The sequence below is a fragment of the Otolemur garnettii genome, unplaced genomic scaffold (assembly GCF_000181295.1).
Source record: "Otolemur garnettii isolate 467f Iridium unplaced genomic scaffold, OtoGar3 scaffold00021, whole genome shotgun sequence".
NCBI lineage: Eukaryota > Metazoa > Chordata > Mammalia > Primates > Galagidae > Otolemur > Otolemur garnettii.
In genome coordinates, this window is record NW_003852416.1 from 18,818,263 (window position 1) to 18,834,038 (window position 15,776).

The 15,776-nt window shown below is 49.3% G+C and overlaps 1 protein-coding gene across 3 annotated transcripts in view; it reads left to right on the forward strand.

The window, feature by feature from the left end:
• The window catches only part of KCNIP2 (potassium voltage-gated channel interacting protein 2), a 22,867-nt gene extending 8,002 nt beyond the window's left edge, over window positions 1-14,865 (forward strand). The window contains exons 2-10 of one of the 3 annotated variants that reach the window (XM_003787236.3): window positions 10,226-10,321; window positions 11,137-11,235; window positions 11,824-11,948; window positions 12,542-12,611; window positions 12,776-12,846; window positions 12,971-13,078; window positions 13,270-13,374; window positions 13,495-13,557; window positions 13,810-14,865. In XM_003787236.3, coding sequence (XP_003787284.1) covers window positions 10,226-10,321; window positions 11,137-11,235; window positions 11,824-11,948; window positions 12,542-12,611; window positions 12,776-12,846; window positions 12,971-13,078; window positions 13,270-13,374; window positions 13,495-13,557; window positions 13,810-13,857 — 785 coding nt within the window. In that variant the 3' untranslated portion in view covers window positions 13,858-14,865. Of the gene's footprint in view, window positions 1-6,885; window positions 6,989-10,225; window positions 10,322-11,136; window positions 11,236-11,823; window positions 11,949-12,541; window positions 12,612-12,775; window positions 12,847-12,970; window positions 13,079-13,269; window positions 13,375-13,494; window positions 13,558-13,809 lie in introns of those variants that run through there. The other 2 variants (XM_012803620.2, XM_003787232.3) reach the window with 2 other exon arrangements.
• The last annotated feature ends 911 nt before the right edge of the window (window positions 14,866-15,776 follow it).

Below are 15,776 nucleotides of genomic sequence, written 5' to 3' on the forward strand. Positions count from 1 at the left end.
TTTTTTTAAGATAGGGTGTCATAAAGTGTCCTAGGTAAAGTGCCATAGGGTCATAGCTCACAGCAACCTCAAACTCCTGGGCTCAAGTGATCCCCTCGCCCCAGCCTCCCAAGTAGCTGAGACCACAACCACCTGCCACAACACCTGCGGTCTCACTCTTGCTCAGGCTAGTCTCAGACTCCTGAGCTCAAGCAATCCACCCACCTCAGCTTCCCAGAGAGTTAAGATTACAGGCATGAGCCACTGTACCCAGCCTTTTTACTCTGTCACCCAGGCTGGCATCATCATAGCTCACTACAACCTCAAACTCCTGGGCTCAAGTGATCCTCCTGCCTCGGCCTCTCAAGTAGCTGGGACTATATCCACCTGGCAAAACATCTGGCTACTTTTCCCTATATTTAGTAAAGATGGGGTCTTGCTCTTACTCAGGCTAGAGAGCCATCCTTTAAGAACCAGCTCAGGGCAAGGCACATTGGCTTATGCCTGTAATTCCAGCACTTTGAGAGGCTGAAGCAGGAAGATCACTTGACTCTAGGAGCTTGAGGATGCAGAAGTTCAAGGTTGCAATGAGCTATCTATGATCACACCACTGCACTCCAGCTTGGGCAATAGAACAAGACCTTGTCTTTACAAGAAAATAAAGAGGAGGACTGGGCATGGTGGCTCATGCCTGTAATCCTAACACTTTGGCAGGCTAAGGCAGGTGGATTGCCTGAGATTAGGAGTTCAAGATCAGCCTGAGCTAGAGCGAGACCCCATCTCTAAAGATAACCATGTGTTGTAGCAGGCACTTGTAGTCCCAGCTACTTGGAAGGCTGAGGCAAGAGGATTGCTTGAACCCAGGACTTTAAGGTTGCTATGAGCTATGATGCCATGGCACTCAACACCAGGGCCACAAAATGAGACTGTTGCCTCCAAAAAAAAAAAAAAAAAGAAGAAGAAGAAGAAGAACAGCCAGCTCAAAAGGTATCCTTTCCAGGTTTTCCCTGGCAGTGGCCCAGTTGATAAGCTTTTACTACTTAGGACATGACCTACTTAGGACAGTTCCTGTATCACATAGTAGGCTGACAACAAAAGTTTTTTCTCTGTCACCCAGTCTATAGTACAGTGTTGTCATCATAGCTCAATGAATCTCATACTCCTGGGCTTGGGCAGTCTTCCTTCCTCCTGCCTCAGCCTTCCAAGTAACTGGGACTACAGGTGGGGAACACTATACCTGGCTAAAAATTTTCTGTTTTTAGTAGAGACAGGGCCTTGGTCTTGCTCATGCTAGTGTTGAACTCCTGAACTCAAGGGATCCACCTGTCTCAGCCTCCCAAAGTGCTAGGATTACAGGATATGCTATTATACCTGGCCAACAAATTTTTTTTAATGGACAGATTCCTTATTCTTTCAGTGGGGCTGTCTCTTCCTACCCAGTGAGAGTCATGTTTGGCTCACCTTTGTTTCACAGTCACCAGCCCAGAGCCTGGCACTCACTTTGTGTAAGTCCAGTTTTTTTGTTTGTTTTTGTTTTTGAGACAGTCTCAAGCTGTCGCCCTGGGTAGAGTGCTGTGGCGTCATAGCTCACAGCAACCTCTAACTCTTGAGCTAAAGCAATCTCTTGCTTTATTTTTTCTATTTTTAGTAGAGATGGGGATCTCACTTTTTTTTTTTTGCAGTTTTTGGCCAGGGCTGGGTTTGAACCGGCCACCTCCAGCATATAGGCCCAATGCCTTACTCCTTTGAGCCACAGGTGCCGCCCCTGGGTCTCACTTTTACTCAGGCTGGTCTTGAACTTTTGAACTCAAGCTATCTACCCACCTCAGCCTCCCAGAGTGCTTAAGTACAATTTTTTTCAACATGTTTACCCTCTAGGAGCTTGGAATATAGCTGAAGAAACAGGACTGATTCAGAAATCTCCGTTCAAGTCTCTGCCTCATCTCCTATTAGCTGGATGACTTTGAGCAAGGAAGGCCCTTTACTTCTTTGTGCCTCATTTACTTCATCAGTGAAATGGATATAATACAACTCATGGAGTTATTCTGAGAGGCTCTTGAGATAATAATGTTTGTGGAAATGCTTTATGAACTGTTAAGAGCTATGGTAATATAAGGAGGGGATTGTTATGTTTTTTGAGACAGAACCTCAAGCTGTCCCCCTGGGTAGAGTGCTGTAGCATCATAGCTCACAGCAACTTCCAACTCCTAGGCTCAAACGAATCTCCTGCCTCAGCCTCCCAAGCGGCAGGGACCACAGGTGCCCGCCGCAACGCCCTGTTATTTTTTGGTTGCAGCCATCATTGTTGTTTGGCCGGCCCAGGCTGGATTCGAACGTGCTACCGTAGGTGTATGTGGCTGGCATCTTAGCCACTTGAGCCACAGGTGCCAAGCTGTTATGTTATTTTTTTAATTTTAACTTTACTCAAATGAATATGAGGATACAGTATTTAGGTTACATGATTCTCATTTCTAGGGTAAAGTTCCATTTGTAGAGGAGCCCCTCACCCAAGAGTATTATGTTATTAATAATGGTCACAAACACTTATTCAGCAGTTAATCTGTGCCAGGTATTATTCTAACAACTTTCCATGTATTATTTCATTTAGTCCACCAGCATCCATATGAGCCACATAGAGGTGAAGAACTTACTCAATTGCAAGTTGCAAAGCTGAGATTTGGAGCCACAAAGTCTGGCACTCCAGCCCACCTATTACCTGCCATAATACATCCCCTTTTACTGTTATCACTAATAACATTACAGTATTAGGTGCTGAGTTATAGGGGCTCAGCAAGGAAGTCTGTGGGAATTCCAATAACTTGTAGACTACTTAAGGCTAGAAGCTCTAAAGGGAGGGGAATTTAAGCTGCCTCTGGCCAGATGTGGTAGCATGCCCCTGTTGTCCTAGCTACATGGGAGGCTGAGCTGGGAGGATCACTTGAGCCCAGGAGTTGCAGGTTGCAGTAAGCTACAATGACACCATTATACTCTAGCCCTGGAGACAGAGCAAGACCCTGTTCCTAAGGATAAAGAAAAAAGTCCAGATGTAGTGTTTCACACCTGTAATCCTGGCAGTCTGAGAGGTGGAAGTGAGAAGATCCCTTGAGCTCCAGAGCTCAAGACCAGCCTGAGCAAGAGCAAAACCCTGCCTCTACTAGAAATAGAAAAATTAGCCAGGCATCATGGTGAACACCTGGAGTCCCACTTACTCAGGAGGTTGAGACAGGAGGATCCCTTAAATCCAGGAGTTTGAGGTTGCTGTGAACTAGGCTGTCACCATTGCACTCTAACCTGGGCAACAGAGTAATACTCTCTGTCATGGGGGTGGGGCGGGAGAAGAAGAAAAATTTAAGCTGCCTCTTAAGAATAGGTATAAACTGTAGGATAGAGGGAAGGCAGAAGAGAAGGTAACCCCTGGGGAAGGGGTGGCAGAACAGAGGAACAGAGATATGCGAGGTTAGCCACTAACTGGAAAAGTCATTGATCACCAGGAATGGCGATACTATGTATGAATGCTCAAGGCTAAAAAAGGTGCAGAGATACTGTATACAAATGCTTTTAAAAGGTACAGAAATGAAGGGAGAGAAGAAGAATTAGAGTAGGGATGGGAAGAGAAAAGAAGTTCAGAAAAGGAGTTCTAGACAAAAGCTCACCTCACCATTAAATGGATGAATTTTAGGCAGGTGTCCCTTTTCCCTTTCTCTCATGGGAACAAGGATCTGTTTGGTTGGGTCCAAAGGGGTATATTTTGGCCCCCTAAGGGGACTTCTCCCCATCTGAGTCATAGCACCATATGAGAGGTTAAGGACCCAAAGATGAGAGATCATTCTGAGAAGTGAAACAAAAGGAAAACAGAGTCTCAGTTCTGTATGGGCAATGTGGTCTTTATTCCACTGGGTACAGGTGGGGTGAAATCAGAAAGGAATTCCACACGTGAGTTATGGCTGATGGGAATTTAAAGGGTCAGAGTTGCAGGGATGTATTGGTAGATTAATTCCTGGGTGGGACATGTATTCAATTCTTCCTTGGTGAGTCAGTTCCACCTGGGCAGACAGAACTGGATTTGGTGTGTTTAGGGTACAGTGAGGAGGCCAAACTAGTGGAAACAAAGGGATCTGCTGATGAGGGTAGGGGAGGGATATTAAATGTCACAGGCGGAATTTGAAGTCATAGGGAGAGATATTTGCTGGCTGCTTCTGTAATATTGGTAACCTCCAAGGTGTGAGAAACAGAAGGCAACCCCTGAATAGAATTCTTCTCTAGGAAGAAAGACCAAGACTGGGGCATTCCCTCCTTCCCACACCTTTCCTGGATGTTGGGGAGAGGTAAGGGGTGAGATGTGGCAGGAAGTTGGGACGCCTGACCCCCAGTGGTGGCCATGTAGAACTGCACATCTGCGAATCTCAAGTGCTGTGCAATGTACTGACCCTCCCCGCCCACCCAACAAGTAGGGCTGAGACAAGAGCTGAACAATAGGGAAGGCTCTCTCTGGGGTCAGTACCCCTAAACTGGACTTCCTGTAGTCAAGCTTTCTAAGAAGGGAGCCGATGGAGCATGGTGATTTACAGGCAGGCTCAAAGTCAAGACTGGGTTAAAACTGAAGCTCTGGGCTCTGCGCCTGTGGCTCAAGTGGCTAAGGTGCCACCCACATACACCTAAGGTGGCTGGTTCAAATCCAGCCAGGGCCTGCCAAACAACTATGACGGCTGCAACCAAAAAAACCGAAAACAAACAAACAAACAAACAAAAACAGCAGGGTGTTGTGGCAGGCACCTGTGGTCCCAGCTACTTGGGAGGCTGAGGCAGGAAACTCATTTGAGCCCAGGAGTTGGAGGTTGCTGTGAACTGTGATGCTATAGCACTCTGCCCAGGGTGACAGTGTGAGGCTCTGTCTCAAAAAAAAAAAAATTGAAGCTCTGATCTTTGAGATTTGCTTAACTTCCTTTTGACTTAGTTTCACCACCTGAAATAGAGGGATAATAGCACTGACTTCATAGGTTGATGAAATTTAATGTGATACTGTCTGTAAGCAGAGCACATTATCTAGTACATAGTGCAGTGGTTCTCAACCTTCCTATTGCCGTGGCCCTTTAATACAGTTCCTGTGGGTCATGACCCACAGGTTGAGAACCTCTGACATAGTGAGTGCTCAATCACTGTTAGCCATGGGTGTTAGTGATGGTAAGTGTTATTAAGCTAGTGGCCCTAGTCTTGTGGCTCACTGGCTCTGCAGACCTTCCCCAACCCCTACACACATACACACACCAGAGACATAAACACTACACACACATCAGGAAGAAGCAGGGATATACACACTCATACACACATACTCCCAAGGAAAATCAGAGATACACATACACACACACCCCAAAAAACAGCAGGGACACACACACACCCAGGAAAAAGCAGGGACACACACAAACACACACACATACACAGCCCAGGAAGGAGTAGGGACAACACATATACACCACCCACCTGGAAAGAACAGAGACATACACACCGTGCACATCACCAGAAAGGAGCAGGGACACACCTGCATATCCCATCAGGAAGGAGCAGAGATACACACATACACTTTAACACTGCCACCCCTTGGAAGGAACCTGGAAAAAGAGGGACTCCAAGAATGCGGGGGCGGGTGGGGGGGTGCTTCCTCACAGGGTTCAGATGTCCCTCCTATCCTGGGGTTTTTTCTCTGCTCAGTAACTGATTGCCAAGGAGCAGGTAGGCTTTGACATGTCCTGTGTGAGGTCCCAGCCAGTTAAGGCCCTCTTCCTCTTCCAAGGAGCTTGGGTCTCTTGGTCCTAAAGACAGCTGCAATAAGTCCCCTCCCCAGAGGCTCAGGAAGAGGCTAAGCAGCCTTCTTCCTGCACAAGCTATTGGGCCTAATTCTCCCTTGGGCCTCAGTTTCAAGGTCTGTGGCCTGTGGGAAGAGAGTGCTTCCTGCCTTACAGTCTCTATGGCAACCAGATCGATGATGATGATGATGATGATGATGATGATGATGATGGTGGTGTCCTCCTAACAGGAGAGGTCACTGCCTCCTCCCTGCCCTTATATTCTCATACAATTTCATGCTGAAATAATGACACAATAGACCCATAGTCCAAATTATATGACACACCCATGGCTAACAAACTTCAGATTCACATCCCACAACTCTAGTAAAACACAGAAACCTCACTCCTCATACACACTCAGAAATACTCTGACACACTGTCTTACATGTATACTACATACATAAAAGTCACATACCCATACACAAGAGTAGAAATGCATTAGCATACACGAAACAGTTCTGTGACAGTTGCACAATCACATGTAAATACACAGAGACACACATAAGAGGAGACCAATCTACTTCCATACCAGCAACCACAGGAATATATATCTAGGAAAACACCTAGACAACCATAACATATTCTGATCCACAAATCTACCACTTGTACATGTGCAGATATGGTTTCTCACACACACCTTGCCCTTCCTGCCTTTGCCTAAACATAACTCCTCCCTCTGCCCCCTCCCTTTGGCACAGAGTAGCCACAGGGTATCTGGAAAGTAGTGCTCCTGAAGGGACAGAGGCAGGTCACTGCCTCCCTTTTCTGCCCATATCCTATCCTGTCCTGGTCCTTATTCTTTATGCCAAGGATTCCTGAGGAGGTGCCAGTCCAAAGGCTGTGGTGGCCCCAGGAAGAGGAAGAGGCGCTGCTGTGGCTGAGAGGCATGTGGGGCAGAGGCGGGGTGAGGGGGGAGAGGGAGGAGATCCAGGGAGGGAGAGAGGGAGGGAGGCTGCAGGCAGTCCTACTCAGGCTGGGGAGTCTGAGGGGAAGGTGGTGTGAGGTGGCCAGCCAGCAGTGTGTCAGAGCCTCAGCTGGGTGGGAGCCATGCTCTGGGCCCACCATGAACCTGGAAGGACTGGAGATGGTCGCTGTGCTCGTAGTCCTCGCTCTGTTTGTTAAGGTCCTGGAGCAGTTTGGCCTCTTTGAGCCTGTCTCCTTGGAAGGTAACTCAGGTGTCTGGGCGGGTGTGTCTGAGCTGCTGGCCGGAGGGTTAGCTGTCCCACAGCATTGGGGAGGGAGTTGCTCTGTTTTCATGACTGAAGGCAGAGGTGAGCAGGTGAGTGATGGGATAGACATCTGGGGAGGTGAGGAGGGGTGCTTGGAGAACACACATTTGAGAGAGATAAAGGGACCCCTCAAGGAGTGGATATGGGTTAGGGAGGAGGGAATCTGGGAGATAGGGTGAGTTGATTGAGTGGTGTGATGTGGGAGAACTGGAGCATGGAGATGAGGAAGTAAGGAGATTCTGGGGGATATGAGGAGGGGTCTGGAGACTGGTGTCTGGAATAGAGGAAAGAGATTCCAGCCATCCTGAGATAACACCAGCTTTCTGAGGACTCCCTTTTGGAGCCTGAAAATGGGTGTGACTCACCACAGCTCCATGTGTGCAGTGTAGATTAAGGGATGTGTGTGGATTCAGTGTGTAAGACACAGGTGTGACTGTGTGTTCATGTGTGTGAGAGAAGACAAAATATATCACTATGTGAGCCTTTGTATATGATGAGTGTGACTGCATGTGTCAGAGTGACAGGACATGTGGCTTTGTGAGATGGTGGATGTGACTGTGCCCAAATGGGACAGGGTGTGTGGCTGAGCCTCTTTCAGCATCGAGTTTTATGTATGGCTGTTTTCAGACTTCCTGAGGATATACCAGCTCCATACCCAAGCCTAGGGTAGATTCTGAAGAGCCAGGAGTAGGAATATTGTGAGGAGGCATCTATACCTCAGCTTTAGCTGGGGAGTGAGGAATGGGTCAGATCAAGCCACCTTGCCACTCCAGGTTTCTCTCAGGATACAGGGCAGAAAGATCTTCAGGGCCAAAACGTTGGGAGTGGGAAACCAATTCCCCATCCCATCCCAAAGTAATTAGGGAGAGTGATTTGGAAGCACTTCTGCCACCCCCTTAAGAGTTTTGGCTTCCCCCTCCTCTTCACACCAAGAGCTGTGCAATTCCATAGCATGCCTGTTCCCCAGTTCTATCGTGGACAGGAAGACAGGCAGACAGGCAAAAACCATGATAGGGGACTACAGGGTAGACATTTGGGAAAACAAGAAAGATATGAAGGAAACTAGAAACAGGAGGAAGGTCCATGAATTGCCCATTCTAGGGTTGAATAAGAGTAGAAAACCCCTAGCTTACCCTCTAGCTGCATTTATTGGGGTGAAGCAGGAAAAGCGAGTTAGACCTACATGAAATGGGGAGGCTGGGCTGAGGCTGTTGTTATCCAACCTGGAAAAGATGGAGTTATTTGGGCTGTAACTTGCCATCCCTTTTAGACTATTTTGTGGGGGAAAAGGGCCATATGGGAAACCCAAGTAACCTGTAGGCTGAAGGTGCCTCTTCCCACCTTATCAGCCTAGAGGTGACAGACTTGGGAACAGGCAGGGGGCTTACGGGTGGAGGGGTGGAGGGTAGTGAGGAGTGTGGGAAGTGGAGAGCCACCCCTCAATCAGGCAACTACACCATTGGAGGCAGGCATAGTCCCTTCAGGAAACCAAAGTCCATGCTAATGGCCCCCCAGGCTGGATGCCAGGCCACTATCGATCCTGGCCTCTCCACAGCTCCTGGGGTGGGAGGGGGGAAGTGAAGAAGTATTGGAGAGAAGGAGGTAGTTACCTCCTGGGAGCAGGGTCTGGTCCTGAGGGTGGAGCCTGTGTTGAGGAGTAACCTATAACTAAGAAAAGTTAGGCCCCTCCAAGAATGGACTGAGGCCAGCTATAGCCAGTGTGGCAGGTCCAGTGGGTTTTGGCCCAGGAATCTGGAAATAAGTGCAGCTGGGAGACACATACAGACATATATAGATACTAATTTGTATCCCAGGACAAGAGGCCCTCTTGGGGTGCAATTAGATCTATAGGTCATGTGCAGAAATAAGGGGAAGAGAAGAGAGTGGTTACCAATGGGCCCTAAATAGCCCCCCCCCTTTTTTTAGAGACAGAGTCTCACTTTATTGCCCTTGGTAGAGTATCGTGGCGTCACAGCTCATAGCAACCTCCAGCTCTTGGGCTTAGGCGATTCTCTTGCCTCAGCCTCCCGAGTTGCTGGGACTACAGGCGCCTGCCACAATGCCCAGCTATTTTTTTGTTGCAGTTTGGCCAGGGCTGGGTTCGAACCCACTACCCTCAGTATATGGGGTTGGCGCCCTACTCACTGATCCACAGGTGCCACCCCCTATATAGCCCTTTAACACACCAAAATATTCATCTCCATCTCCAAGATCTGTTATTGCATCAATTTATATCATTTCACTTTCAAAGAGCAAGTCATACAGGAAAGGACAGGGAGAAAGCCACAATTTAGGGTAGATGAGTTAGCTGATAAGCAACCCTGCTCTTTAAGATGAGGGGTTACAGGAAAGAAAAGTGGATGTACCCAAGAAAAATGAAGCATCTGTAGATGAGGTACAGCCTTAGGTATCTGGGTACCATGGAGACTTAGGTCACACTATGATATAGGCATGTATCATGACAATCTTAATATGTGTCATAAGGTCACAATGTGTCATCGTGTTTTTATACACAGTGTGATGATGTCCCAGGATCATTGTGTGTTCTATGGTTTGATCATGCTGTGTGTGAGATGGCCTACATAGGTCTCCATGTATATGTGCCAGATTTTACTTCAGATCACATTTGTATATTTGTGTTAAGGACTACTTGGTCATAATGTGTGTGTATATGTATGTGTGTGTGTTGGAGTGTGCTTATTAAGCCATTGGGTATGAGTTACTGGATATTAAGCTGCTACTGGCATCCAGCACTCTCTGATTTATCATTCTACATGTCACTATACATGTCTGTCACTGTATGTGTGTGAGAGGTGTTCCCACCCAGGTAATCCTTGGGTTGGACATCACCTTGAGCGCCAAGGGCACTGGGTCAGTCAGCAAAGACACTGAAGCCACTGCCAGTTCCTCTTTGCCACCTGCTGTCGTCAACAACCTCCTACTGTACAAAATGCCCTCCCCCCCACGACCCCTATGGACTTTCCATGCCTGTAAGACCCATTGGGCTTCCCTAACCCAGCCTCAGATACCCCAGCCATTCCTCTCCCTCCTCACCTCATTCCTCTCCCAGCTCCCGTCCCCAGCTTGAGTTGATTTGTGACCGTCGGGGAGGGGACAGGGAATAGAGGCAAACTGGGAGTTAATGTGCCTTCCTGGGATCTTCTCTCTTACCAGGCCACCCTCCAGGGCCCACTAAAAAAGCGCTGAAGCAGCGGTTCCTCAAGCTGCTGCCGTGCTGCGGGCCCCAAGCCCTGCCCTCAGTCAGTGAAAGCAAGTGCCTCTCCTGTGCTTCTGGGGGCGGGGCCGGAATGTGTGTGGGCGTGACCAGTGTGGAGGGAGCAGGGTGGGCATTTGGGTGGGCCGGAGCATGAGGGGGCGTGGCTATGTGCGCGGTTGGAGTAGGTTTGTGTGGTTGGGGCCGGCCGAGTTTCTGTGGGCGTCACCAGTGTGCACAACTCCGCAGCACCTGGATGTTTGGACTCTGCCAGTGTGGCAGGGCTGAGGCCCGAGCCTGCGTGGCTATGGCTATTGTGACAGTGTCGGGAGGACCAGTCAGCTGCGAGGGTCTATGGGTGGCTTAGCTGAGATAGTGTCTATGTCTATGTGTGGCCGCCCTGCCCTGAGTGTGCTTTGAGTCTCGAGATGTATGTCGCCCCTGCCCCAACAGAATGGTTGCAAGTGTAGAGGGTGAAGCCCACCGTCCTCCATAGGCCAGGGTACTTAGGTTTTCTGTCCTTGTCTGGTCCCCAGTTGAGTGACCTGGAGTTGAGTGACCTTGCTTTGTCTCTAAATCTCCGTGTCCTCAGGGGAGCCTCACCTACCTCTTAGGATCATATTGCATTTTGCAAGCCATAAAAGCCCATTTTGTAGTTATTTGAGTGTACTGTTGTGTTCGATTTCCATGAGTTCCACACAGAGGTGGATTTGGAAGAAGGGACGTGAGTCCTGCAAGCTGTGTGCATGGGGTCCATTTTGTGTATGTCTGTGTTCGTTAGGTGTGCCTTTGCACAGGGGCTAGGGAGTGAGCATTGTAACGCACAGGTCTGTGAGATTTGCTGTGTGAGGTGCGAGGTGTATGTCTGCAGTTCGCCGGGTCTTCCGCTTTCTCGGTGACAGTTCGCTCCCTTCAGAATTAGCCGCCCCAGCCTCCCTTCGCCCCCACAGACCCCGCCCGCTGGACCCAGGTGACTTACTCTCCTGGTGGGGTGGGGACAGGGCGGGGAGGGTGCTTTGGGAGAATGGGTGGGGGCACTGGCCTGGGGGCTGGACATTGGAGTGGGGGAGGGGTGGCTGAAATGGGGCCAGAGGTGTGGTCTGGATGGAGAGGGGCATGAAGCTGGGTGGGGCATGGCTTAGGCATGGCTGGGATAGGTGGGGCTTGGCTGGGGGAAGGGGAAGAGCTGGGAGGGGTAAGGACAGGACTGGGCGGATCTGAGTTGGTCAAGGATTGCCCGGAACTCTGACTCTGTCTCCTCTAACCGGCTTTTCCCTCTCCTCCCTTTCTGGCATGAAAAAGTGGCTGGGTTCTCCCCCTCCAACCAAAGATTAAGGGCCCTGGGGCAAGCTCTGAATCGGATCCCTGATTCTAGGGCCAGGCCTGGCCTTGGCCCACTGAGAGACCTGGAAGCTGACCAGCACCTTCTTGATGGCCTCAGCTTGGGGTCCAGGGCACTGGCAGGGACGGGGAGGAGCGGGTATGGATCAGTGATTTTGAAGAGGGATCGCCGGGGCCTGAGGCGTGGCTCTCCCCTCCACCCCACCACTCCCCGCAGACAGCGTGGAGGATGAGTTTGAACTGTCCACCGTGTGTCACCGGCCCGAAGGTCTGGAGCAGTTACAGGAGCAAACCAAGTTCACTCGCAAGGAGTTGCAAGTCCTGTACCGAGGCTTTAAGAACGTGAGTGCACAGAGTTAAACTGAGCCAGGGGTGGGCCAGGAGGGGCAGGGCCTCTCAAGAAAGGGAGGTCTGGGCTCAACGCCTGTGGCTCAAGCGGCTAAGGCGCCAGCCACATACACCTAAGGTGGCAGGTTCGAATCCCCAGCCCGGGCCTGCCAAACAACAATGATGGCTGCAACCAAAAAATGGCCAGGCGTTGTGGCAGGCGCCTGTGGTCCCAGCTCCTTGGGAGGCTGAGGCAGGAGACTTGCTTCAGCCCAGGAGTTGGAGGTTGCTGTGAGCGTGATGCCATGGCACTCTACCCAGGGGGATAGCTTGAGGCTCTGTCTCAAAAAAAAAAAAAAGAAAGAAAGAAAGGGAGGTCTGGATATCAATGAGGTAGGAGGGAGGCAGGGCTTCAAGACCGAACTTCCAGCCTTTGTTCAGTGTTTTTTATTTGTGCTCTGGGGAAGAAATCTTGGCTCCCATCAATAGATCTGGTGGGTCCCCGGGAGGCAGGAAAATTTTCTCTCTCTCTGGGAGTCTCTGGCCGTGGAGACTCTTCCCTTATCTCTTTTATCCCTTCCCTTATCCTGGTTTCCCTTCACTCCCAGGAATGTCCCAGCGGAATTGTCAGTGAGGAGAACTTCAAGCAGATTTACTCCCAGTTCTTTCCTCAAGGAGGTAAGGGGACAAGGCTCAAGTAGATGGAATAGTCCATGTCTAGACTGAGTGGGAGAGAGGGCTCTGGAATGCCAAAGTGATGAGGGGCTTAGGGAAGCTCCATAGAGGTGGGAAGTCCTCTCCTGTCTCCAAGCCAAACTTACTTCTCTGCCCTCATCCTACAGACTCCAGCACGTATGCCACTTTTCTCTTCAATGCATTTGATACCAACCATGATGGCTCTGTCAGTTTTGAGGTAAGCTGGAAGAGGTGGCCCAAGGAACACTTTCCTGGGACTTCAAGGCCAGGATGTCCAGGCTAAACACAAAAGAAAGTGTTGGGTTAAGGGTATTTGAAGCTCCCCTCTGCCTCTTTTCCAGGATTTTGTGGCTGGTTTGTCGGTTATTCTTCGGGGAACCATAGATGACAGGCTGAATTGGGCTTTCAATCTGTATGACCTCAACAAGGACGGCTGTATCACCAAGGAGGTGCAGGGCAACTGAAGGGCTGGGGAATTGGGGGTGAGGTGGGCATGGGAGTGGTGCAAAGATCCACGGGAGAGAAACATGATCCACATATGTACAACCAGCAAGGGATGAGGTCTGCTGTAGGCCCTAGGGCCTTTGGTCTGGAGGCTAGAGGCTCTGAGAAGAGATTCTCGTCTGTCTTTGCCTAACAGGAAATGCTTGACATCATGAAGTCCATCTATGACATGATGGGCAAATACACTTACCCTGCACTCCGAGAGGAGGCCCCAAGGGAACATGTGGAAAACTTCTTCCAGGTGCCTAGGACTGGGTAGGTGGGAGGGCCTTGGTGTGAAGGGAATGAGTACAGAACTTAACTCTGCCTTCCTCTCTTTTGCCCTCTCTTCTGTTCTCCCTGCCTGACCACCTTCTTGCAGAAGATGGACAGAAACAAGGATGGTGTAGTCACCATTGAGGAATTCATTGAATCTTGTCAAAAGGTACGGGTCCCTGCCCTCCACTTGATTCAGTGACATAGGGAAAGGTCCCTTTGGGTAGTATACTTCTTCCCTAACTCACTCCCAAACCCCAATTCTATTTCTCTGGGGGAGGCTTACCCCTTTCCCACTTCTCTCTGGGTATCTCTTTCCTCTCTGCCTCTGAATGTCCCCAACTTTGCCTCAGTGTCCTTGTTTCTGACAAGTTCTTTCTCTTTCTCTCTCCAATCTGCCTCTCTCACACCATGGCCACAGGATGAAAACATCATGAGATCCATGCAGCTCTTTGACAATGTCATCTAGCTCCCCAGGAGAGGGGGTCAGTGTGTTTTGGGGGGAAACATGTCCTAGCCCTAGTTCAGGGAGATCTTATCTTCTCTTTCCAGGTCTGTCCTCATTCTGACTCTACTCTGGGGACACTAGGGATCCAAGAGCCGAGGGATTCAGTAGTCCAGATCCCTGGAGCTGAAGAAGCTAGAGAGTGGGAGAGTGGATTTAGGGGGTGTTCCCAACTCCCAAGAGCTCTCACTCCCTTCCTGTCTCATACACAATGCTGAGGGTCCCCTTGCTGTAGGAATTAAATGGTTCCCTACCTCCCACCTCCACTCTAGAAACCACAACCCTAGACAAAATGTCTCCTGCTATGGTGCTTCCCATTCTTGATCTCATAAACATTCCCTCTAAAACTCCCTTCTCAAAGAGGATGTTCTGTCCTTTGCATTGGCTGGCTTTTCAGATCAGCCTTTGAGAGCCCTGTGGTAGGGAAACAAGAATATGGAGGGAGAAATCTTGGGCTGAAGTCAATGATTATTAGGTCCTAGAAAGTGGCTGAGATAGAGAACAGAAAGAAAGGCCTGGGGAGATTATGAAAGTTCAGGCATGCCAGGCTATAGCTCCAAGTTCCACAGGTCTCCTACCCCAGGCCATCAAAATATGAGTTTCCTTGGAAATGCCCTAGAAATTTTCTATACCCATCTCAATTTCCTAGGAGAGCCTGAGCTCCAGATATCTGGCTCATCCCTGGAATAGTTTCTTCCTCTTCCCTCCTTCCTGCATGTGTTGGTGGCACAGTGGCCACAAATATGGGTAGAAGATGACCTGGCTGATAACTGCTAATGTTTCAAACTACCCTCCCTGCTCATCACCTGTTTTGATGGCTATGATTTGAGTTTTCATTTGCTATGTTCTCTAGACTTAGAAACATGAAATGATTTAGACATCTTCCTGAACTTGGGTCCTATCAATCTCCTTAGCAGATGCCTTAGAACAGCAGTTCTCAACCTGTGGGTCACGACCCACAGGAACTGTATTACAGGGGGTTGTGGCATTAGGAAGGTTGAGAACCACTGCCTTAGAAGGAAAAAGGAGGGAGAAAGGCATAGTATTTGAACCCAGTAGGGGACATTCGGTAGAATCTTACATCAACCCAGACTTTACCCCAGCCTCTCACATAACTTTCTCAATTCCCTAGGGTCTCCTTTTGCTCTACTCAGTCTACCCAGAGATGACCCTAAGCATACCTAGAGAGTTGGGATTATAGAATTCAGGTTACACCAAATTGTCAGCACCCCTGACATGCTGCCACCCCTTAACACAGCTGCTTGTTCCACTCAGCTCACCTTCCTAGTCAGCCAGGATCTGAGAGGAAGGGCCCCCAGGAATCCCCTTTTCCCATAAGAACACTGTTGACTGCTTTGGATTTGGGGGTCTTCTGTATATTTTGTAAAATATGAAATACACCAGATCCAATAAAACACAATGGCTATGCATAGGCTGCTGTCTCTGGCTTTTTGTCCTTTCCAACCCATAAATCCCACAGAATCCCTAACTCATGCTCCTCAGCCTTTTAGATCCCCAAGAACGTGTCTTTCTTTTCCATGGTCTGGTCATACCTTGGCAGGAAACTGAGATACATGCTCTGGAACAGTTGAAAACCTACCTGAACTCAGGCTCACGCAAAGAAGGACAAGATGCTGATGTACTGAAGACTATGCCAAGAAAGCTGTCTTTTGGCAAATATTGTTACAAGTTGAATCAAGAATTTCTAATTTCCAGACTTCTTTTTTTTTAGAGACAGAGTCTCACTTTGTCACCCTCGGTAGAGTGCCATGGCATCACAGCTCACAACACCTCCAGCTCTTGGGCTTAGGTGATTCTCTTACCTCAGCCTCCCAAGTAGCTGGGATTACAGGTGCCTGCCACAATGCCCTGCTATTTTTTTT